Source organism: Panthera onca, chromosome F2, assembly GCF_046562875.1.
Source record: "Panthera onca isolate mPanOnc1 chromosome F2, mPanOnc1 haplotype 2, whole genome shotgun sequence".
In the NCBI taxonomy this organism is placed as follows: domain Eukaryota; kingdom Metazoa; phylum Chordata; class Mammalia; order Carnivora; family Felidae; genus Panthera; species Panthera onca.
Genome location: NC_138356.1, coordinates 49,905,511 through 49,929,435, shown reverse-complemented (window position 1 = coordinate 49,929,435; position 23,925 = coordinate 49,905,511). Strand labels below are relative to the sequence as shown.

At 37.2% G+C, this 23,925-nt stretch overlaps 1 protein-coding gene across 49 annotated transcripts in view; it reads right to left on the bottom strand.

The window, feature by feature from the left end:
• RIMS2 (regulating synaptic membrane exocytosis 2) overlaps positions 1 to 23,925 on the bottom strand; it is a 602,465-nt gene that overhangs the window by 71,505 nt on the left and 507,035 nt on the right. For 33 of the 49 annotated variants that reach the window (XM_060611071.3, XM_060611073.3, XM_060611075.3 and 30 more), the window contains one exon: positions 19,237 to 19,478. The exons of the other annotated variants lie outside the window; for them this stretch is intronic. In XM_060611071.3, coding sequence (XP_060467054.2) covers positions 19,237 to 19,478 — 242 coding nt within the window. The remainder of the gene's footprint in view (positions 1 to 19,236; positions 19,479 to 23,925) is intronic. 49 annotated transcript variants of the gene reach the window in all.

Below are 23,925 nucleotides of genomic sequence, written 5' to 3'. Positions count from 1 at the left end.
ATGCACAACCATGTGTTGATTGTCCTCTTCAGATATAAGTTTGAAAGGTACACATAACTTCTATATAGTACAGAAATATTGAGAAAGCTTGGCGGAAGTAACCTGATGGTCATTCAGTTACTCCTGTTTAATTTTTTTCTTTAAAGAGGAAATGATTATGCAATGTTTATCTGTCTCCTCTTCATTATGGAAAGGCTATTCTCTTCTATAGCTACGGAGATACTATTTCTGATACTATGAAAACAGTGTCTATACTTTCACAGCAAGGAAGAGAGAATAAGTAAAACAATAGTTCAAGAACCAGAATTAAAGCCTGAGAATGAACCATCGCCCACTCTGATCTAAAGCCAGACCGGAACTAGTGCGCAGAAACAAATTGGCAATAATGGTGATGGTGGTGGTGGTAGTCATGGTGGTGTTAGGTGGTCAAGGTTATATTCCAATCAGAGAAATTTTCTCCATTGTTCTTGATTCAGCATGTTACTACAACTCGAAGAGAAACAGGTAAGGAATCCACCCATTACTTCATAGTTTTTTGGATGAGTGTGGAATGGAAGCCAGGCCAGACTTGGAGAACTGGAGATAATAGGTAAGTCCATGAATCAGTACAAGCCAAGAAGCCAAAAGTCAGGCAATACATGTTGCCAGGGGGCAATTCAAGGTAGCACAGATGTACGCAAGTTAGACTAACAGATATGAAACAATGGGGACAAGAACTATTGTTCTTATAATCCCTGCCTCAGATGGAACTATAGATAGAAAAGTATCAGAGAAAGAGACACAAAATGACACAGAGAATAAATTTACCACCCTGAGAAGCTGGACTGGTTTTGGAACACAGTTTCGGATTTTATGCCTGCTCTGGCACAAAGAGGAGCATGCAGCTTGGCTCAATTCTTTTGCTCTTGGAGGGAAACAAGAGTGAAAGAAGAGAGCATCCATCAGTGACTGGGTACCTTTAGAAATCATGCCACAGATCTTTAGAGATTACTGGGTCTGCTCAGTGATGCTTCAGATGTGGCTATTTCTTCAATCTTTACAGTAAGAACTTCTCCTTGGGGTGAGAGCTTTGTCTGACTAATGATGGTGCCCTTTTCTCTACTTGTTCTTTCTCCCGGTATTTCTGCTATTCAAAATCCATCTTTCATGAAAAATAGGTTTTAATCTGTTTTGGAAGGATTCAATTTCCAATAGTGTGCACAGAGAAGTCTCTGTGTTTGTTACCACAACTTACAAGTTACTGAGAAAGAGTGTCTGGGTGGCACAGTCAGTTAATCATCTGACTCTTGCTTTTGGTTTAGGTCATAATCTCATGGTTTGTGAGTGTGAGCCCTATGTTGGGCTCCACACTGACAGCGTGGAACCTGCTTGGGATTTTCTCTTTCTCTCTCTGCTCCTTCTCTGCCTGCACACACACACACACTCTCTCTCTCTCAAAGTAAATAAACTTTAAAAAAAGTTACCAAAAAGTCATTATGCTAAAACAATGGTATTTTAGCAAACAACACATTTTTGTGATTATGGTAGAAAATGGTAGCCCTTCAACAGTACACTTGGGTATGGAAAGAAGATTCTAGAATCATTATGGGGATGATTCTGGAGATAGAAAACCTTTTGCCTCTCCCAACTTTACTCTGTACTTAACTGATGCCTGAAATTCCACCTTTACAGCCTCATTACTGGAGCCTAAGGCTTTCCAATTCTGAAAATAGAAATACTTATAGAAGGTATTTAAATACTTCCAACTATTCTATATCTTTTTTTTTTTTTAACGTTTTATTTATTTTTGAGATAGAGAGAGACAGAGCATGAACGGGGGAGGGGCAGAGAGAGAGGGAGACACAGAATCGGAAGCAGGCTCCAGGCTCTGAGCCATCAGCCCAGAGCCCGACGCGGGGCTCGAACTCACGGACCGCGAGATCGTGACCTGAGCTGAAGTCGGACGCTTAACCGACTGAGCCACCCGGGCGCCCCTATTCTATATCTTAATAAGAGAGAGTTAGGTAATTATTTCCTGAGAACAGAAAAGGGTGAAAGAATCTGAAAATACTCAGGAAGGATCAGCTATAGAAAGGAAGGGCACAGAAAGTGGAGACTACTGGAGTCAATTCACCTTCTTCACGATTTTAGTAGGACTTGCTCAAAGCATTTATTGTGTTCTCTCCTTCCCTCCTACCCCCGTCACCCTTCTTTCTATTGCTTCTTTGAGTTTCTTCATAAAAGAAATGAAAAGTAGGGGCCATAATCCCTTCTTCAAAGAGCAAATATGGGGATTGGAGAGTTAATAAATTAGAACATAGTTAGTGCTCCCGGAAATGCCCATTACTTTCCTGTTGAGACTCCTGTCTCTATCTGTTTAGCTAAAGGAAAAAAAGCACTTTTTCCACAATGAATACGACAGTAAATAAAAAGACATCCAGAAAATAATTTTTAGCCCTATGTGCCTTTGTAACCCCCAGAAACTCTCAACTTGCCATTTAACCTTCATCCCCACAAAAAGATTCCAGGAAACCTAGCCCAAGAGCCTTGTTCAAGTTTGACTTATTCAGTCCCTTTATTCCAAACTTTTTTAGTCATGGTTAAAATATTCTTTTTTCTCAGTTTTTATTTTTAATCTCAATATAGTTACCATATAGTGTTATATTAGATTCAGGTATACAAAATATTCTTTTGACATTACCTGATTCCATTGTCTCTAGACCATGAGACTCTAAGTCCTAGAACCAGATTCAATTTAAAAAATCAGAAAAGTTATGGTAGTAAAGATTTTAAGAAAGCAATAGTTTGTACTTTTTTCTTTGTTCTATCTAAAACAGAGTTTCATTCCATAACATCATCGAAACTCTTGTGACTGAATTCATAATAAAAAAACCTTGAATATCACTTCATTAACATCACCTGATATTCATTTAAATAAACTGTAGTAGTCAACATTAATCTAAAATTATCCACAAAGAACAGGACATTCCAACTGTACATATATGGAAGAAGCATGGCCTAACCACCATGACTATGTCATTTTTCTCAAAGATTGCCAAAATTGCGCAAAGACATCCAAAAACCTGGTTAAAGGGTAAGAAACAAGGTCCTTCCAATAGCATTCTGGATAAAATGGAGAAATGATAATGAACACTGACTCCAAGAATTTTTCTTTTAACACATAAATATTAAATTGGTTACTTATACTTGTTTTGCAATCTTTTTTTAAAAAAAATTTTTTTTTTAACATTTTATTTATTTTTGAGACAGGGAGAGACAGAGCATGAACAGGGGAGGGTCAGAGAGAGAGGGAGACACAGACTGAAACAGGCTCCAGGCTCTGAGCTGTCAGCACAGAGCCCGACGCGGGGCTCGAACTCACAGACTGTGAGATCATGACCTGAGCCGAAGTCGGACGCTTAACCGACTGAGCCACCCAGGCGCCCCTGTTTTGCAATCTTAAATGCTTATGTTATATTAATCAAAAATAAAATAAAATAAAACAAGAAAACCAGAAGTGACAAGAAGTATTGTTTAGTGAACTCAAAGCAGGGGTGGTAATTTTATACAGAGCACCACACGTGCGCTAGATGGTAAATATATGGGCGGTGATAAAATTTCAAGGCTATTTTGGTAGAAATCCCCACCCAGTCTCTCACGACACTAGAGCAAAAGCCTCTTGACTAGATAATTTTGATGAGATCAGTTTAGCTAGAGTAGAGAACTCCTTTAGGAGCTTAGAAAGAACTGAAAATTAAGTATTAGGTAAAAGGCTGGCTGAACTAAGTGACATTTAATATTTTGAGATTTACAAATTATCCAATAAAATATTTGGGTGTCTGTTTTCACACTTAGTCATTTCCTCTCTTCTATCTTCTATCACTTCCCTCCCTTTATGTTCAAATGAAAATATTTTTCTCATCTTGGAGGCTAAAATCATGTTTGGATCCCCGCCAGAATCAAACTAGAATAGGGCTTGGCAAACTTTGTCTGTAAAGGGCCAGATGGTGAATAGATTAGGCTTTGTGGGTCATAAGGTTTTCTCTGGCAACCACCCAGCTGAGCTACTGCAGCACAAAAGTAACCATAGACAAAACATAAATAAATGTGGTTGTGCTCCAATAAAACTTTATCAAATTAAAAAAACGTATTTATAAAAAAAAAAAAATAGCAGCAGGCTACATTTGGTCTGTGGTTCATAGTTCTCCAGCTCCTGAATTAGAATTTTCTCCCCTTTGCTTCTCTATGGCTGGTGCCTCCAATTTCTACTATTTATGTCCTCCTTAAGTCCTGATGATCTGTCCTTCTTCACATCTTAAAAGCTAATACGTATTAAGAATTAAATTAGACAACGCACTGAAGATAAAGCATATGAAGCATTTGTGACTGTGCCTGGCACACGGTAAGTAATAATAGATATTTGTATTCATCAAAGTAGCCCCATGAATCTCAGCTGGTTCCCCTGACTCAGTAAATAGCAAAACACTTGCCTACCCCGTTGCTCAAGACAGGCTTTCAGAAATTAACTTGGAGCCCTCTCTCCCTTTCCTCTCTTATCTAGTCTTATCTAGTCCTGCTGCTTCTCCCCATCTGATCCCTCTTCAGCCCTCCCTTCCCATTACTACCTGGTAGTCCAGACTGCCTCTAGTCTCCCTGCCTCTAGTCTTTCTCCCTTTGGCGTGACTGTCAATAATCTTAGGATAAACTCCAATTTACGGAACATAACTTTTGAGATATTCCATGATCTGTCCTCAGCCTAACTCTCTAGCTTTATGTCTCAAATCTATCTGTTCTTCTCTATGCTTCCGGCACACGGACACAGCTTAGTTCCCTCAGAGTCCCGTACTCCCCTCTGAATGCACTTACGGATTATATCATCGTCTGACTCTTCCAAATATTAAAAGGATTCCAAATGGCCTAGAAAAAGTTTGGAAACCAATTCTTTAGTCAGATGATATCACAGGTCTTTCTTGGACTCATACTTTGTTTTCCTGAACTCACCCTGTACTACTAAAGTTTCCTATGCTTGACATGAATGCTTCTTTCATTTCACTGAAATGTTGCTAAGTCTTTAAATGCTGGCATGAATCACAAATCTCCTAAGAGGCCATTCAAAATCTCATTCCAATCAGAAGGACCTTTTGGAAATCTCACAGCATTGTGTGCCACTGATGTGCTAACATATCTGCCCCAATAGTTCTTAAGCTTTTTGAGAATGGGTGTATGATTTGTATAATTTATCAACAGTCCATAGTACCTGCATAGCACCTTTTCTTTATTAGAAGTACAATGAATCATATTGACTGAGTATTTTAAATTCAGCTTTTTAAAAAGTGCTCAGGGCTAGTCTGATAATCTATTTACAATTTTAAGCAGTATTTAAACACAATGGACTTTTAACTGACCTTAGTATATTAAAATGTTGCATTGGAAATAGATTAAAACTCAATGGGTACTAGTTTAAGAAAAGCAAATTACACCAAGAACCCATAAAGAAAAATGAGCAACCATAAAAGACCAAGAAGATAAAGCAGATTAAAACGAACTGACCTTACCTAGTTCTCTTATTCAAAAGGAAGCAAAGATTTGGGCGCCTGGGTGGCTCAGTGGGGTAAGTGTGTGTGACTCTTGATTTCGGCTCAAGTCATGATCTCATGGTTTGTGAGATGGAGCCCCACATCAGGCTCTGTGCTGACAGTGTGGAGCCTGCTTGAGATCCTCTCCCCCACCCCTCCCCTCCTTGCACACATGCACAAAGTAAATAAACTTTAAAAAACAAACATAAAATACCAAAATGAAGCAAAGAGGCATAAGATTTTACTGATATACACAAATATTCCCTGAAAAAGTCAGAAAAAAATAAGTATCTTTATATGACATCTTTATATATTTTTCCAGTATAAGTTTCCAGTATAAGATAAATGAAAAATAAATACACATCCAGGGAATACTGAGTATGATTGAAGGGATTAAAAAGAGGAATAATCAGGGCACCTGGGTGGCTTAGTCACTTAAGCATCCTACTCTTGATGACCTACTTGGCTCAGGTCATGATCTCACGGTTCCGTTTGTGAGTTCAAGCCCCATATTGACACTGACACTGTGGAGCTGCTTGGGATTCTCTCTCTCTCCCTCTCTCTCTTCCCCTCCCTTACTCATGCTGTCTCTCTCTAAGTAATTTAAAAAAAAAAAAAAAGAGGAATAATTTAGTATGCAAAATTTGTAAGGTAATTCTATTGAAGCTGAGATTGTAGAATTCAGAAAATAATGCCAATTCGGTTTAAATATATGAAAAATTATTTGAATATACAAAGAATATTCATGTGAACCACTTGGTCTTCATCAGCATAAAATATAAAACGAAAAAGATTTGACTATGTGGGATTAAACTGTAGAACACAATTAAAAAGAAGACCCTATATGTATAGCTTTAAAATTGTGCATTGTGCTGCATAACTGGGAAGGCAGAAGTATTATACTTCGTTGAGGAAGGAAAAAATTTCAGTTTTCCATTTTGGTTAGAAATAAGAAATGGACTACAAACATAGTATGTATTTAGTTATATGGTATGCTGTCTTTCTTTTTTTTAACCTTTTTTTAATTTATTTTGAGAGAGAGAAAGAACATGAGTGGGGGAGGGGAAGAAACAGAGGAGGAGAGAGAGACAATCCCAAGCCACGTGGGGATTGATCTCACGAACTGTGAGTTCATGACCCGAGCTGAAATCCAAAGTCAGACTGAGCCACTGAGCGCCCCTGATATGCCATCTTTCTTATTGTTAATTTCATCTACTATTTTGTTTTCAAAACACATGCATTCTCATTTGTGTAGAAGTATTTTTACTGTCTGGGGGGTGGGTAATTTTCCAAATGAAATAAGTCAAATGAACAGATTCTTAAATAGTCTATTTTTTTTAAATCTATTTTAACATAGTGAAATAGAACTCTATCTGACTGTCCTTTCCATTAAGATAATTTCACAACCGACTGTATAAATGAAAAAAAAAAAAAAAAAAAAAACAACTCAGTCTGGCTGATAGCAAGTCAGAAACCTTTGGTTCATCCTGCTTCCCTTTGACACAGATATCTCTAATTCCAGGATAAAATGACTGCTGGCAGAAGAAGGACGAAAACAAAAGGGGAAAGCAATTGAGATACCTCAAATGTCAACAGGACTGGAAGGGGTCTGCTAAGAGGGTAGTGGGCACTGGCTTCCTACTCCTGGCCACTATATTTCCTTTGGAAGTAAGGTTTTGGTTGAGAGGTGTTGTAGAAATGCCTCAGTTAAGGGCACAGCCCCCTGGGGGTTTTCTTGGTTTTCTGGGATTATTTCTGTGTCCTTACACCTTTCTATTTCTGCATTACATGCTCCCTTACCATCAACTTCCTTATTGGAGTGTGTACCACCTCATCTGGTACTTCTCCATTAGCTCTTGTCCCTCTCTCATTTTCTAGGTGATTACGAAGCCTCAAGTTAAAAAGCAATGAATCCTCATATAAAACACAAAACCACTCTTTGGACTAAAAGCTACAGAAATTACATTCTTCATTCTTCTGTCAACGCAGAACTTTAATGCCTTAGAACACACTAGATCCATTTTCCTACTATTTCAACTTCAGGCATACTTCTAAGTTAAACTAGCACCCATTGTTTCTCTACCTCATGGTATGCACAGTATACAAATTCAGAACCTATAAAGTTTCTAAATGTCTTTTCCAAGGTCATTTGACTTTCAATTGTTTTTTAACAGAAAGCACACAACCACACTGACCCCCCTGGCAGATGGGTAGACGATATTCACCAATGCAGAGATTGCCAAACCCAAAAACAAAGACAGAAGGGCAGTGTGACATTTTATACCATCCAACGGGACTTGTTGAAATTCTACTATGTGCAAAGTATTTGTCAAGAGCCAGGACGGACAGAAAGATGAGCCAGATTAGGTTAGTTATCTGCTATGATATATTTTCATGCCACTTGGTACTTCCATTAAGGCAAGCTTTGACATTTTGACTATTATTACTTTATTTGTTAAGGGCTGTCTCTCCCACTGGAACATAAATACCATACAGAGAGGATCCTGTTTATGACATACCATGGTGTCTTGTCACGGAGTAGAAATTCAATAAATATTTACTGAGTAACAATATAATGTTAACATGTTCTAAGGCAGTGAGTGAAGGCGTCAGTTAAAAAAAAAAAATCTTACAATAAAAAGGATGTGTCCATCTAGAGCAGCATCAGAGAGGGAAGCTAGTTTCTACCATAGTGTGTTTCATTCCACGAAGTCTGCAGTACAAAATAGCTTTCAAAGCCCAAGGGGAGGATGAGCTAACATTCCTATGTTTCTCTTTATGTTCGAAAAATGAACTAACATTACTCCTAGTAGAATTTTACACTGCTTACCTAGGGCTTTAGGAAATTGCAAGAAATAACTGCAACTGTCTCTTTGGAAATTTTCCTAGTAGATAAAAGGAATGAGAGTCACTTGAATAAAAAAATCAACCAACCAACCAAACAAAAACTTCTAGTAGCTTCATATACCTATGCAGAGTATATGGGAATTTCATTTAAAAATGGCCTTTACCAGGGGCGCCTGGGTGGCTCAGTCGGTTGAGCGTCCAGCTTTGGCTCAGGTCATGATCTCATGGTTTGTGGGTTCAAGCCCTGCATCGGGCTCTGTGCTGACAGCTCAGAGCCTGGAGCCTGCTTAGAATTCCCTGTATCCTTCTCTCTCTACCCCTCCCCTGCTCATGCTCTGTCTCTCTCTGTCTTTCAATAATAAATAAGTGTAAAAAAAATTACAAAAAAAATGGCCTTTACCTGAAAATTGCATTTCTGTTTATACTCTCATGCTCAAAAACCTTAAAACACTTACTTTTAATGAAATAAAAAGACTTCTTTTCCTTAGTATGTACTTTTCAGCTTACAATTAAACCCTTTATGGTTTAGTTATTTACAGTTACAAGGCCTTTGCTGATTACTAGCCTGTATAATGCCTTTGGCTATTCAGATTTTAAGATTATGTCCAATTAAGTTAAATAAAACCTATAATAAATTAAAAGTAGTGTCCTGCGAAGTTTTTATTTTGAAGAGAAATGTTTTCTTCCTCTCAATGATATGAAAAGAACTAATTATAAAAACATACTTAAAAAATATTTTTTAATATTTATTTATTTACTGGAGAGACAGAGTGTGAGTAGGGGAGGGGCACAGACAGAGGGAGACACAGAATCTGAAGCAGGGTCCAGGCTCTGAGCTGTCAGCACAGAGCCCGACATGGGGCTCGAACTCACAAATGATGAGATCATGACCTGAGCCAAAGCTGGACGCTCAACCAACTGAGCCACCCAGGTGTCCCTATAAAAACATACTTTAGGGGCACCTGAGTGGCTCAGTCGGTTGAGCGTCCGACTTCGGCTCAGGTCATGATCTCATGGCTTGTGGGTTCGAGCCCCACGTTGGGCTCTGTGCTGACAGCTCAGAGCCTGGAGCCTGCTTCGGATTCTGTGTCTCCCTCTCTCTCTGCCCCTCCCCTGCTCATGCTCTGTCTCTCTCTCTCTCAAGAATAAATACACATTAAAACAACAACAACAATAACAAAACTTTGAAATATTCCTTAAGCAACAGTGGGATCACATAGAGTACCAGCTTTGGAGTGGATCTGTCCATCATGGAACTGCTGAGTCTCAGTTTTCTGATATGTAAAATGGGAATGATAACGCATACATCTAAAGTTGTGAATATTAAAATGAACAAATTCATGCTACTGTTAATGATGTCTTTAAAACTGGTAAATTATTTTCTGAATTTTATATTTAAAAAATATTATATGCTTAACAACTGGTATGTGTTGTTTGGTCAGATAGTGTAAACTGAAGATTAACATTTATTTCTATTTTGCTTTACTCCCAGGAAGCAAATAGTAGGATGTAAATAATAATTTTTATAAAACGAATCTATAATATTTCTCGAATCCCTCCACCTTTCAATATCTTTCCATATTATCATTTGTAGTAGGCACAATGGTCCCCAAAGATGTCCATGCACTATTTTCTGGAATCTCAAAATATGTTATGTTATGTGGTATAAAGGAATTTGCAGATGTAATTAAGGTTAAGGACCTTAAAACAGGGATATTATCCTGAATCATCTAAGTTGGCCCAATCTAATTATATAAGCCCTTAAAAGTGGAGCATTTTCTCTAGCTGGACAAGGAAATGCAGCAGAATGGGTACTCAGATCAGAAGCACAAGAAAAATTCAACATGCCATTGTTAGCTTGAAGATGACAGGGGTCACCGTAAAAGAAGGGATGTCGGTCCTAGGCAGGCAAGGCATAGAATTCTGCCAACAACCCGAATGAACTTGGAAATGGAGTCTTCCTTTCAGCTTTTAGATAAAAGCCCAGCCTGATGACACTCTGCTTTCCATCTTGTGAGACACATAGCAGAGAAACCAGCCGAGCTCACTCATATTTCTGATAGAACGGTAAATCTGCACTAAGTTGCTTAAATTTGTGGTAATTTGGTATGGCAGCAATAGAAAACTTGATACACCATTGATCAGGCCCTCATCTCTGCTCTAAACTAATTGTCTTACGAAATTTGTCTCCTATTCTTGATCTCTAGACTTTCTTACTGACAAAATCTTTCCAACTCTGACTGTCATGACCATATTTCAAATCCTGCAAAGGCTCCCTACTGCCAACTCTATGGCTTGAACTCGCCGGCCTGACTTTAAGTTCTTTCATTTTGTTGTTGTTGTTTTTAATGTTTATTGAGTGAGAGAGAGAGAGAGAGAGAGAGAGAGAGAGCAGGGGAGTGGCAGAGAGAGAATCCCAAGCAGACCAATGACATCAGCGTAGAGCCGATCTCATGAACTGTGAGATCGTGACCTAAGCCAAAGGTCAGCTGGATGCTCAACCGACTGAGCCACCCAGGCACCCCAGACATTAAGTTATTTCTTATCTGGCTCCAACCTCCATTGCCAGGCTCATCTCCCACCATGTGTCAAATACTCTCATATAGACAGCATTTCCGTATCTCTGGGTCTGCTACTGCCCGTGTCTGATGTCCATCCCTGTTCTCAGCATCCTCACAGTTTAAACATTATCCACAGTTTAAGACTTAGATCAACTGCTAGCTTGGCATCAGTGTTGGGAGTGATCATTTCCACTGCCACACTAACGATGACATATTATGAGCACTAACACCTGAACCAATATTAATAATTATATTAACGGTATTGGACACTGCTTTAAGTGCTTTCAGAAGGGCTCATAACAACCTCAAGAGGTGGGGAGATAGAGTCCATTATTTTTAAAGCTGAGGAAACGGAAGTTTGGAGAGGTTGGTTGACTTGTCCATGCAGCAGAGCCTGGGAGATGTGAACTCGAAAACTCGCCAATCTGCTTTCTCCACTCCGCTACAGTTCCTTATAGGATAGTCTCTGTTCCTCTTGCTTGTCCTCATCATGTTCTACTTTGTTTTATATTTACTCAAGCCTACAACTCATTTCTTGTGGGAGATTTTAAGATCCTTCAGTAGAAAAGCTGTAAAAGAGTAAGGACTATGTGCCAAGTTTCGTCTTCCTTGGCACCTACCAAAATGCCTCCCTTGCAAATAGGGTAGTTGATAAAAAATGTTTGCTTGGTGAGATGAATAGATGTATGGTAATGTTTGTACTTTAGGGAAATGATTATAATACTATAAGAATTCGTTAGTAAATTTTTAACAATTCGACTATGAGTGTAATCTTTAGGTTTGGGAAGGGATAATGCAAGATAATTTGCAATTGTAGATGTAAATGGATAGTTCCTAAATAGATAGGTCCTTAACAATAGCTTTCAAGAGCTCTATTTATTTTTTCTATAGATAATAATAAAACACTAGAATGTGAGATGTTCAGAAATATGTGACATATATTTATGTCATCATTTATAGCTTGTTTTAAAGTTTATTTACTTTGAGAGGGGGTGGAGGGGCAAACAGTGAGGCAGGGAGACAGAATCCCAAGTAGGCTTTGCATTGGCAGTGCAGAGCCCAATTCAGGGCTCAAACTCACAAACTGTGAGATCATTGCCTGAGCCGAAATCAAGAGTTGAACCCTTACCTGACTGAGCCACCTAGGAGCCCCTGCTACACTGAAGTTTTAAAAGCTATGAATGATTGGGGCGCCTGGGTGGCTCAGCCAGTTAAGTATCCGATTGTTGATTTCGGCTCAGGTCATGATCTCATGGTAGTGAGCCCCTCATCAGGCTCTGCACTGAATGTGGAGCCTGCTTGGAATTCTCCCTGTCTCTCTCTCTGCCCCCTGCTGCTCACACGTTGTCTCTCTCAAAATAAATAAATAAATAAGCAAACAAACAAATAAGTATTGTTATTAACACAGAGATAATCCTTTAGAATCCGAAAAACAGGCTTACATTTTTCTATTATAAAAAGGTTTGTTTGTTTTTTTTTAAGGAAATGGGCAAGACTTGAATGGACATTTCTCCAAAGATATCCAAATAGCCAACAAGCACATGAAAAGATGCTTAACATCACTAATCATCAGGGAAATGCAAATCCAAACTATAATGAGATGCCACCTCAGACCCATCAGGATGGCTGTTATCAAAAAATAACAAGTGTTGGCAAGGAAGGAGAGAAACCACAACTCTGTGCCCTGTTGGCAGGAATGTCAAATGGTGCAGCTGCTTGGAAAACAGAATGGCGGTTCCTCAAAACATTAAAAATAGAACTACCATATGATCCAGCAATTCCACTGTGGGTATGTGCCCCAAAGAATTGAAAGCAGGATCTTGAAGAGGTATTTTTACACCCGTGTTCTTCATAGCAGTATAATTCACAATTGCTAAAGGGTGAAAACAACCCAAATGTCCATTTACAGGGGAACAGATAAACAAAATGTGGTATATAGGTACCATGAAATATTATTCAGCCTTAAAAAGGAAAGAAATTCTGACACATGCTCACAGCATGGAAGGATGTTAAGAACATTATGGTACGTGAAATAACTAGGTCACAAAGGGACAAATATTGTGCGAGTCTGCTTATTATATAAGGTACCCAGAGTAGTCAAATTCAGACACAGAATATGGGATGGTCATTACCAGAAGCTAGAGGAAAGGGCAAAAGGGGAGTTTCTAATGGGTGCAGAGTTTCACTCTGCAAGATGAAAAGCATTCTGGAGATGGTTGCGCAATAATGGGAAGGTACTTACTGTCACCGCACTGTGCATTTGAAAATGGTTAAGGTAATAAATTTTACGCTATGCGTATTTTACCACAATTAAGAAAATAAAAATAAGGGTTTTCTTTTTAGAACAAATGATGGGAAATTCAATCCAAATCTAAGAAACGCTAAATTAATTTCTATTAACAATAAAACTGGTATCTTTCTTAGCTACTTGTTTACCCCAGCTTGCTACAGAAGTACTTTAACACAATTCATAATATGTTTATAATAGCTTTCACTTACATGAAATATTTTACCTCATCTGTTATAGTTAAGCCACTTGAACTCAGTACCAAAGAATAAATAGCGGCATGATTATCAATACTTTTAATTATAAGGGCTGGTAGTATTATAAATGCTAAAACATTATAATTTTTTAAATGTTTATTTTATATTGAAAGAAAGAGAGAGTGTGAGCGGAGGAGGGGCAGAGAGGGAGGGGGGAACCCCAAGTGGACTCCATGCTATCAGCCCAGGGCCAGATGCAGGGCTCAATGTCACTAACTGTGAGATCATGACCTGAGTGGACATCAGGAGTTGGATGGTTAACCCACTGAGCCACCCAGGTGCCCCTAAAACATTATAATTTCAAAAGTGAGGAATATGCCTAAATTTGGCGTTAAACTCCTTAACATGTTATATCCTATAGTGTTAGTTTGAGATTTCTAATAACACGAAAAGGCAATACTGCTATTTAACATCTCTATTATTCTTCATTAGTACAAGTTCTGTTAACAGACCTATGGATTCAGCAAACATTCACTTAGAACTTTAACATACTAGAATAGTGGTGTTAGGTCTTTTTGAATTACATATACTAGACCAGTTGTGTTAAACCTTTTAAAATATCATCTCCGTTTCCCTAAAAAAACTCTTTATCAACGGTACACATGTTCTAAAATAGTTGTATAATACATAAAACACACATTATTTAAAAGAACAAAATGCAACAAATATTTGTAAATCATTATTTCTAATGATAAAGTAAGACTTTATGTTTTCAGGAAAAATGTTTCCAGTGATAGGCATTATAATTTTCAAAACTGTTGGTGTGTTCACCAAACTTTCTTCTTCTTGTTCCTGAGCACTGCCTAAACTACATTTCCCAACCTTTTGTTTCCCAGACTCAGCCTTGTGACTGAGCAGTAGCCAATGAAATACAAACAGACGTGAATTTCCTATTCTAATTCTTTCGCATAAAAAGTTGCGTGTGCTGGCCGTATAGAGAGTATTTCCAAGTTCTTAGAAGAGGGTAAAGCCTCAAGATGAAACAGTCTCAAACCCTGAATGATCACAGAAAGGCCACTGGCCCACTGGGAATAACTGCAGTGAACTGATATTTTTGCCCAATAAATAAAGTCCTTTTGAATTAGGTTTTATATATATCACGGTTTATATAGTATATATATAGTTTATATAGTATAGCAGCTGGCATTATGTTAGCAATAAGTAGAGTAATTTGAAGGTCTACTTCCAAATTTGGTTTTCTCATACTTGTTTTGAATGATGTCATAATTGAAAAAGAAACTTCACAAAGACATACCATAGACCATACAAAGTATAAACACAGGGTAAGGGGTTCATCATTAATAATAGTGGATGTAAATCTATCTTTTATTAATCTTCTCAATAACTTAGAATTTATTTTTTTGAAAATTTTTTCAATGTTTATTTATGAGAGAGAGAGAGAGAGAGAGAGAGAGAGAACACGCAAGCAGGGGAGGGGCATAGAGAGAGAGGGAGACACAGAATCCAAAGCAGACTCCAGGCTCTGAGCTGTCAGCACAGAGCCAGACATGGGGCTCGAACCCATGAACCATGAGGTCCTGACCTGAGCGGAAGTTGGAGGCTCAAGTGGCTGAGCCTCCTAGGCGCCTCCCCCAAGAACTTAGAATTTTTCAGTGAGCTTCTTGTCAAATCTTAAGAGTGTCACTGTACTTCATCAATGGCTGATGAAGAGCTTGAGTAGGAATAAAAGTTTCAGGTCTACCTTTTTTGCACAATTGCAATAGCTACTACATTTAATCCACAGTTTCTTTGCAGTAATCTTTTTAAGCCACTTGCCCATTTTCTGATGGTTAACAAAACTAACACTTGCAGAAAGGCATGCAACACTGACCATCTGACACATCCAGACCAACCATGAACACAAGGGTGAAGTATGCACTAAATATTAGCAATGCTTAATTTCTTGTCTTTTAAGTTAAAAAATGAAAAGAAGTTCTATCGTTTTCTTTCCATTTCCCCAGAGAACTTAATCATGCACCCCAAGGAGTACATGAGCTTTTCACTGAAGATCACTATATTTGAAACTATACCAGACACTGAGAAAGATACATAAGATAAGAAAAAACAGTCTAGCCAGGAGACAGACAAATAAATAAATGATTACAGTTATTGAGTGTTATAATTAGAGTAAATGTAAAATCCCATGTAACCTTAGAAATTATTACAAGATGAAAATTAAAGAGCATAATTTCTTGAGTGACCACAGACCACAATGCCGATTTCCACTTAAGCTCTGAATCCAAAACTCTTTCAACTATTAAGTTGTTCCCACAAGTATCCTGTCACTAAAATAACAAAACTCTTTTCTGACTTCAATGCTCCCAAGCTATGGTCCTGTTTCTATATTTCCATTTTTTTTTTTAATCAACAGTCCTGGAAAGAGCTGTTACTATCTGAAACTTTCAACTCAGTAGTCACTAGTCATATGTGCCTATTTAAATTTAATTAAATTAAAGGTGAAAAAAAAATAAAAAATTCAGTTACTCAATCACAGTAGCCACATTTCAAAAGCTTGTCACGTGTGGCTGGTGCTACATATCATATTGGATAGGAGAGATACAGAACATTGCCCACATTGCAAAAGTTGTATTGGACAATGATGGTCTAGACTACGATAGAGTAAAAATGAAATCTCCAGATCCATACTGTCTGGATTCAAATTCCAACTTCTACTCTTTCAGCTTAGGTAAACTTGGGGAAGTTATTCCCCTCTGCTCATTTTGGTTTTCTCAAAAAATCATAAAATGAGGAGAGTAGTAATTAATTCCTGCTTCATTACATTATTGTGAGGTTTAAATGATTTACATGTAAAGTGCTTAGAGTAGTCCCGGCACATAAAAGTGTTCAGTAAGTATTAGATATTTTTATTTTTATTCTTGGTATTATTCTTACTGACACTACCTCAACTCCCATTTTTTTAAACCTGCTCCAAAAGGCTTTGTCCACCACTGCAAGGCTTGTCAAGGTTTACCAAATTCCCCATCTTGCCAAATCCAATGGTCAATTCTCAGTCTTCTTCTTGACCCGTCAGAAGCACCTGACACATTGATAAATCTTTCTAAAATGTTTCCTTCATTTGGTGTCCAAGATACCATATTCTTTCCTTTCCTTTTCTTTCTCTCTCTTTTTTTACGTTTATTCATTTTTGAGAGGCAGAGAGAGACACAGCATGAGTAGGGGAGGGGCAGAGAGAGAGGGAGACACAGAATCCAAAGTAGGCTCCAGGCTCTAAGCTGTCAGCACAGAGCCTGGCATGGGGCTTGAACCCACAAACCGTGAGATCATGAGCTGAGCTGAGGTTGAAGGTTTAACCAATTGAGCCACCCAGGTGCCCCCCTCTCTCTTTTTTTAATGGCTTCTCTTTCTTAAGTCTTCTTTGATGAATTCTCTTCTGCTTTCTCAATGTTGGAGTATCACAGAACTCTCTCTTTAGTTTTGTTCTTGATACAAGTTACTTTACAGTAATCTTATTTAGTGCCATGGCTTTAAGTACTACCCGTTGATCACTCCTAAATTACATCCTCAGCCTTGACCTTCTAGGCTCTAGACTCATAACCAACTTACCATATAACAACTGCGCTTAGAAGTCTAAACAGGCATCTCAAAATCAACATGTCTAAAACAGAGTCCTTGATTCCCTTATGAGGCCAAATTGGCTATGATGTCTTACACCAACAAAATGATTTTAAGTTCTCAAAGCATTTTCTTATAAACTAAAAAAAAAAAAAATCTTATAAAAACCTTGTTAGAACAGGAGGTGTTAATTTCTTTTGTCAGAGGAACATTCTACGAGTCAGATATGTCAGGTAGGTTTTTAAAGAGGTCATATTTGATTATCACATATAACTCAGAGTAAGCAATAGAATCTGAGTCTTCTTATTATCTCTATGTATTTTCTGCTAAGTTATAATCCCTAGCAAGTCATATGTAATCTTTAGAAATGCTGACTTTATAGGTGAGTTTACAATCAACAGGCAAAGGAACACACAAACTAGCATGTGCCATGTGTACTGATCCGTATACCTTTATAAATGCAAATTATTATTTACAATGATTGGTATGATATCATCCAGAATAATTTCACTATTTTTTAGAAAGGTCCCATTTTGCTGAGTTTTCTACTCATTAGAAGGTAAGTAAGCAGTCTTGTCTGAAAATCCACACTGGTACAATGATATTTATTTTTACAATGATAAAAACCATCTTTGCTCTCTGTGTGCCTGGCTCATAGTAAGTGGTCAATATTTATCAAGAAACCTTGAACAAGTGTAAATGATTATTTAGTTTAATACCACATTATCTCTAACTTCTATAATCTTATTAATGTGTGTTTTACAGGTTCTTAATTTTTTCACTGATAGGCTTTAGGCTTTATTTTTAGACAAGTTTTAGGTTTACAGATGTTTGTAGATTTTAAGGAAAAAATGCAATGAAGTTCTAACCGCTAGAGAAATACAAAAAAATTCAATTTCAATGTCAAAAGGCCAACATCTATCATTTTAGTACAACATAGCTAATTATGTATAAACATAAGTAATTTAAAAATAATTAAAGTATGATCTCTATGTGCATAATTATTTCTATATTAAAATGTAACATTTTAAAGCACCAAATGAAAAGTTCCTATGTCAATTGTCACATTAAACATAGTGAGTTACAACCACAATATCAGGAAAACCATCAAATAACTATTTCAATATAAGAGTATATATATATAAGACTCAGATTCCAGAATCCCTGTTACAGTTATATAAAATCAAGGTTAGCCGGGTCCAGGAATTAACGTATCCTTAAATTCTTTTATGTTGCAGATTTTTGTCCTGATTTCTGTGTATTAGAACCCTAGTAATTCAAACATAAATGAGATTTCACCCATTTGCCTATAATTTATTTGCTGTAAAAGAAACACCATATTACACGCTTTTGTTTGTTTGTTTGTTAAGTGGAAGATATGTTATTATTTCCAAGATACCAGGGATTTAATGTTTAATTATCAACAACCATTTGAAAAGATGTTGCTTTGACTCACAAATTTCTTAATTGCTAACTGTGGCTTTTCTGAGTAGGAGTAGGAGTGCTGTATCTAATTTATTTTTGCAGATGTGATTTAGAAACGGAATTTGAAAGTAGCAAGGCTTTGAATATCTTCACTATCAGCAGAAAATTCCTCCATCCCTGCTGCTGGAGAATATTGCTGCTTGAAGTTTTAACAGGAAAATAAAAACTGCAGTCAGAAAATTGATACTACTGGTAAATGCTGCTTACAAACTGAAAAAGAAGTTAGGTTGTCAGCAATAAAAGAACTACATTATTCACACAACATAGGAGGTGTCATCTTCATGACGGTAACTTGCTGGGAATGGAAATTAATTTGGCTGGTTCCCTCTTGAGGAACCTAAAGAAAGCAAATATCTCACAGATCAGATCATCTTTACGAAGCATCAGCAACAGGCAATCCCGCCACCACAGCTTAACTCCTCCCTGAGGAGCAAAGACTGTACACGCGTCTCGAGAATGGGGGCCAAGGTTCACTTCAAAGCAGGTTCATTGGTCACTGAAAAACAAAGTTAGTGTTTCATGTGCAGAAAGGTCAACTAGCTTAAAATGGCCCCATCTCTCTGGAACATGTCATCTTCCATTAATTACTGCGATGAAATGAGCAAGAGAAGAGAATACGTATTTTAATTACAGCTCAAACATGAAGTCAAAAGTAACATAAAAATGCCTACCCGTTTGGCTGAGCTGAGAAGCACTGCGACTCTTCCTGGAGAGGCCAACAATAGCTACCATTTTGGCCCCAATGCTAGAGCGCCGCTTTTTGCCGCCGGTGCCCAGGGCACCCACTGCGGTGTCAGACTGGCTGCCGTCGTTCTTCTCCAGTGAGCACATGTCTCCGCTGATGCTGGTGCTTTTGGTCATGTTCTTCCCTGAGATGCCGACTTGTCTGCTTTGCATTTTGGATGTAAAGACACTGTAGGCCGATGGATCATTAAAAGGGAGGACAAGAGTGAAAAGGAAAAGACAGAAAATGTATTTTAGATGAAACATCTGGAGTATAATTAAATCATACCATTTATGGGACACATTTTTAGGATTTAAAAACTTCCAAATACCATGGTCTTGAATGGGCTCTACTATTCAGGGTCAACCTAACGCAACTATGTAACACAACTATGTAAACTCACGATTTCACTTCACTCAAAGAAGGCACCGGTTTGCATGGCCATGGGGGGGAAATATTCACAGAAAATCGGGGGCTTATTTAAGAGAATATACTATCCTGCAAGTACAAATATGCTTTAAAGCAGCCATACAACAAAGGGAGATGCTTCCAAAAGCACTCTTCTCTGATATGGTTTACTACTGCCTTCAAAAAGAAATTAGTAGAGTGGGTGAATCTTTTAAAAAATAGCAAAAATGACAGCATCCACTGCTAACAGTGGCCTTTCAAAATAAGTTTTCTTTATCTCAAAAGATTTATAAGATTTATCAAAATAACGGTTACATTTTCTAACAGGGATTGATGTTTCATTAGTTTTGAATTAAAAAATAAGTTATTTCACTTTATGTAATTTCATATTTATCATTATGTCTATATTCCAAAGGATAAAGAAAAGGGAGATTGCATTCATTTGAAAGAAAAAAAAAACCTCATTATCAGTTTTCTAGACAATGTGATCAAGAAGCAATCAATGAATCAATGAAGCATGTGAGCTGATTGATGATTACTGATTACTGATGATGATTACTGATTAGCTGATTACTCCCATTGGGAGTGTTAGTAGTGATTACTGATTACTCCCATTGGCAATAGTCAGGAGACTAACACGGCCAACTAATTAAAGACAGGACCCTTGATTCTTCTGTGATTACTGGGATGTGGTAGGAAGTCGAGCGGGGTTTGAAGAATCCAGAAGCAGGCTATCCAGCTGGGCCCCCCCAAACCTGGAAAAATGTGAAAGAAGCAGCCTGATTGCAGGTACGGGAAGAGTTATTTACAGGTCATTTTGATTTGGGATTAGAGTCATGGTTTTTGCCTTAATTTCATACTGATAACAGGAGTGAATAACACATAATTACAGAAACAAAAGAAAAAAATCAAGAAACATTAGAAATATCTTTATGTATCATTTAAAGAGTGAGAATTGGAAAACTGACCTATTGAGGAAAGCTCTTATTTCTAATTCAATTTCTTGGTCTTTCCTCCCAACCACCCCCCACCCCAATTTTTTTTTACTCCATCCTAGAGTAAAATCTACTCCAGGACCACATGCTAATTTTATGTACATTTTCTCCAAGCATTTAAGAGGAGAAAGGCCTAGTATAAAATTTAAAAAAAAATTTTTTTTTAAATTTATTTTTGAGAGAGAGAGATAGCACGAGCAGGGAAAGGGCACAGAGAGAGAATCCAAAGCAGCCTCCAGGTTCTGAGCTGTCAGCACAGACCCCGACATGAGGATTGAACTGGTAAACTTAGAGATCATGACCTGAGCTGAAGTCGGTAGCTTAACCAACTGAGCCACCTAGGTGCCCCCCAAATTTAAAAAAACATATAGTAAACTGTACTATTTTACCCTTCACATTAGTTTAAGGAGAAATGAGACATAAATAGGCCAAAAGACAGAACAGTGTATATGCTTCTATAATACCCCAAATTGATAACTTTCAAGCTTGTTTGATGTTACTATTCTTTAATAAACAACAATAGAATAAAACAGAGTTTTGGGGCAAACAGATGTGGGCTTGACTTCCAGTTTTGCCGTTACTTAACTGACTTCCTTAGAAGAATTAATTATTCTGAGCCTCAGATTCCTCATTTGTAACATTAGATTATTTTATTTTCCTTTCTTACCTTAGAGAATAGAGATAATATATATAACTAAAGTAAAAAAATTAAAATAATAACAATTTTTATCAGGGAATATGGGCAACAGATAAAATAAGGCTAAAGCTCTTCAGTTTTTCTTTAAAAACTTAGCTGTATTAATAGAAATGATTTTGTAATTATAAACTTAAAAACTTTTGAAATTAAAATGTCTGCAATGTCTTTAATACAGCCAGCATTATATAATGGACAATAGACGGCACTGAGAGTCAGGAAATCTGGGTTTGATCTTTGGCTGACTCATTGGGGAGGGTTGTTAGCCTTTCTGAAACTTAATTTCCTCACTTAATAAATGAGAAAATGTAAGTAAAGCACTGAGCAGAACGCCAGACACATAAGGGGTCCAAAAATTATTCTCCCCTTCCTTCTCCCTATTATTATCACCCCCTACCATCACCACCACCATCACCCATTGGGCATCCATTAAACATCTTGAACTGGCATATCTGTAAGGTTCCCTTAAACTATTAAATGCTTTGCTGCCTTATGATGTTTCTTATTCTGTGGATTGTGGGCAAATAAACACAGAAATGCAACCTATGATTTTCCTAATATGCTGTCATCAGAAAAGGCATGGCATAGCCTTTAAAAGTTAAAGTTTAGTTTGAAACTCAGGCTTTCAAAATAATAACATACTCCATATAACATGTCAGAATAACCTAGTACTCCTGTCATGTAGGCATCTTTCTCTCAAACATATGCCTTTCTAACAGAGCCACTTAAGCTAATATCTACCAAGGAAGAAAAAGATATACTCACAAAATACTGTTTACTGTACCTTATAATTTTTGCATTTTTAATTTTCACAGTTGCATATAAAAGTTATAAAGAACTTGTCCAAAATTAAGCAGGATACAATAAAATACTAACTAGAGCTGATAAATCAGTTTGTAGATAAATATTTTAATGACAATTTGGTTCTACGGAAGTATACTCCTCTTCAACCTAACAACTTTGATAATGCATTATCTACAATAAAGGGTTACTAAAAGTTTTGTAAGATGGATCTATTCTTCATCTTCTAGAAACTTCGAGATCACCAGGAATGAGTTTTGAATAGTTGCCCTCCAGTGCTATGTTTTGAGAAGAAGGAGACTGAGGCTAGGGTATCACTACTGGTTTCCTGGACTTTCCCTGCTCCTCATCACCTACACCTACAAGCAAGCAAGCAAGCTATCAAACAAAATGTTTAAAGTTTTGTGCCTCTTGATTCATGGAGTAACTTGCTGTAAGAAAAAGTCTGTAAACATGGGTGATCATTTGGAATGCTCAGTGTAGTTAAGAAAGCACAGGTCTATTACATTATCAATTACTTTAAAAAAGACCATTTCTAAGGATCTGGTGATACAGTACATTTCCAACAATGCTAGTGGGGGTCTCAGTGATGGACTTCTGAAGGACTAGCTGGCAATATGTATCAAAAACCTTAAAAAAAAACAGCCTAGTTTTTAAACTATTGATTCTACTTTTAGGTACATCCTAAAGGAAAACTTAGAATGTGTACAGATTTAGCAATAATATTTGCTGCAGAATTGACTATAACAACACACTCATACACCCAAGGGAAAATCCCATAAGTGTCCAATAGTTAAGGTAGTAAGTAAGTTATGTTCATCAATAAAATAGAGTGTACCTTTGAAAATGCTGTTGTAAATAAGTATCTATTGAAATCAAATATGTTTTTGATATAGGGGGAGGGATAGAGGAAGCAGATATTTGCAGCTAGCTTTGGCTGGTCCGCATACCAAATATGGATTTACCCTACTGCTAGGGGTCACAGATCAATTCAAACCCCATAGGTTATCCATTCTTTCTTTTCCTTCCTTCCTTCCTTCCTTCCTTCCTTCCTTCCTTCCTTCTTCCTTTTCTTTCTTTCTTCTATCTGTCTGTCTATCTATCTATCTATCTATCCATCCATCCTTGCTAAACTATGCAGTTACGGAAACCTGGATTTGTGAGATGATCTGTGATTTCCCTGCACAAGAGGCAAATAAAGGGAATATGAAAAATAAAATTATATGTTCAGAATATTATGTTCTTATGGGGGAAAAAAGTATAAACGTACACAGCAAAAGATCTAGAAGGATATACTGTGCACAGTGCACTAAAAGTAGTTTCAGTGTTCTCTCGTTGGTAGTTCTGCTTTTTAAAGCCATTCTTTTTTTTTTCTATTTTCCTCCCCAAATACATAGCAATAAGAAAAAAAATTTAAATGAAAAGAGTAATCAAGGACCAATATATGTTTTTCTTTCACAAAGGTCAGATTATTCAATCCACATTGTTCATACCATGGGCTAAAGGTATAACATGGCTCTCAAGCCAATACCAAGAGATTACCACACAATCATCTTGGGTATTGATATAGGATGCTCAGTTCTGGAAAGAGATGCAGCATTTCTATATTTCTGAATATTGTCTTATACATATTTTCTAATTTTTGACTTTAGAAAAACTGTATACTTAGTACCCTCAGAATAAAATAGGTAAAATTGCCTGTGCAAGTGATCTATTTTATGACATAATTATTATAATT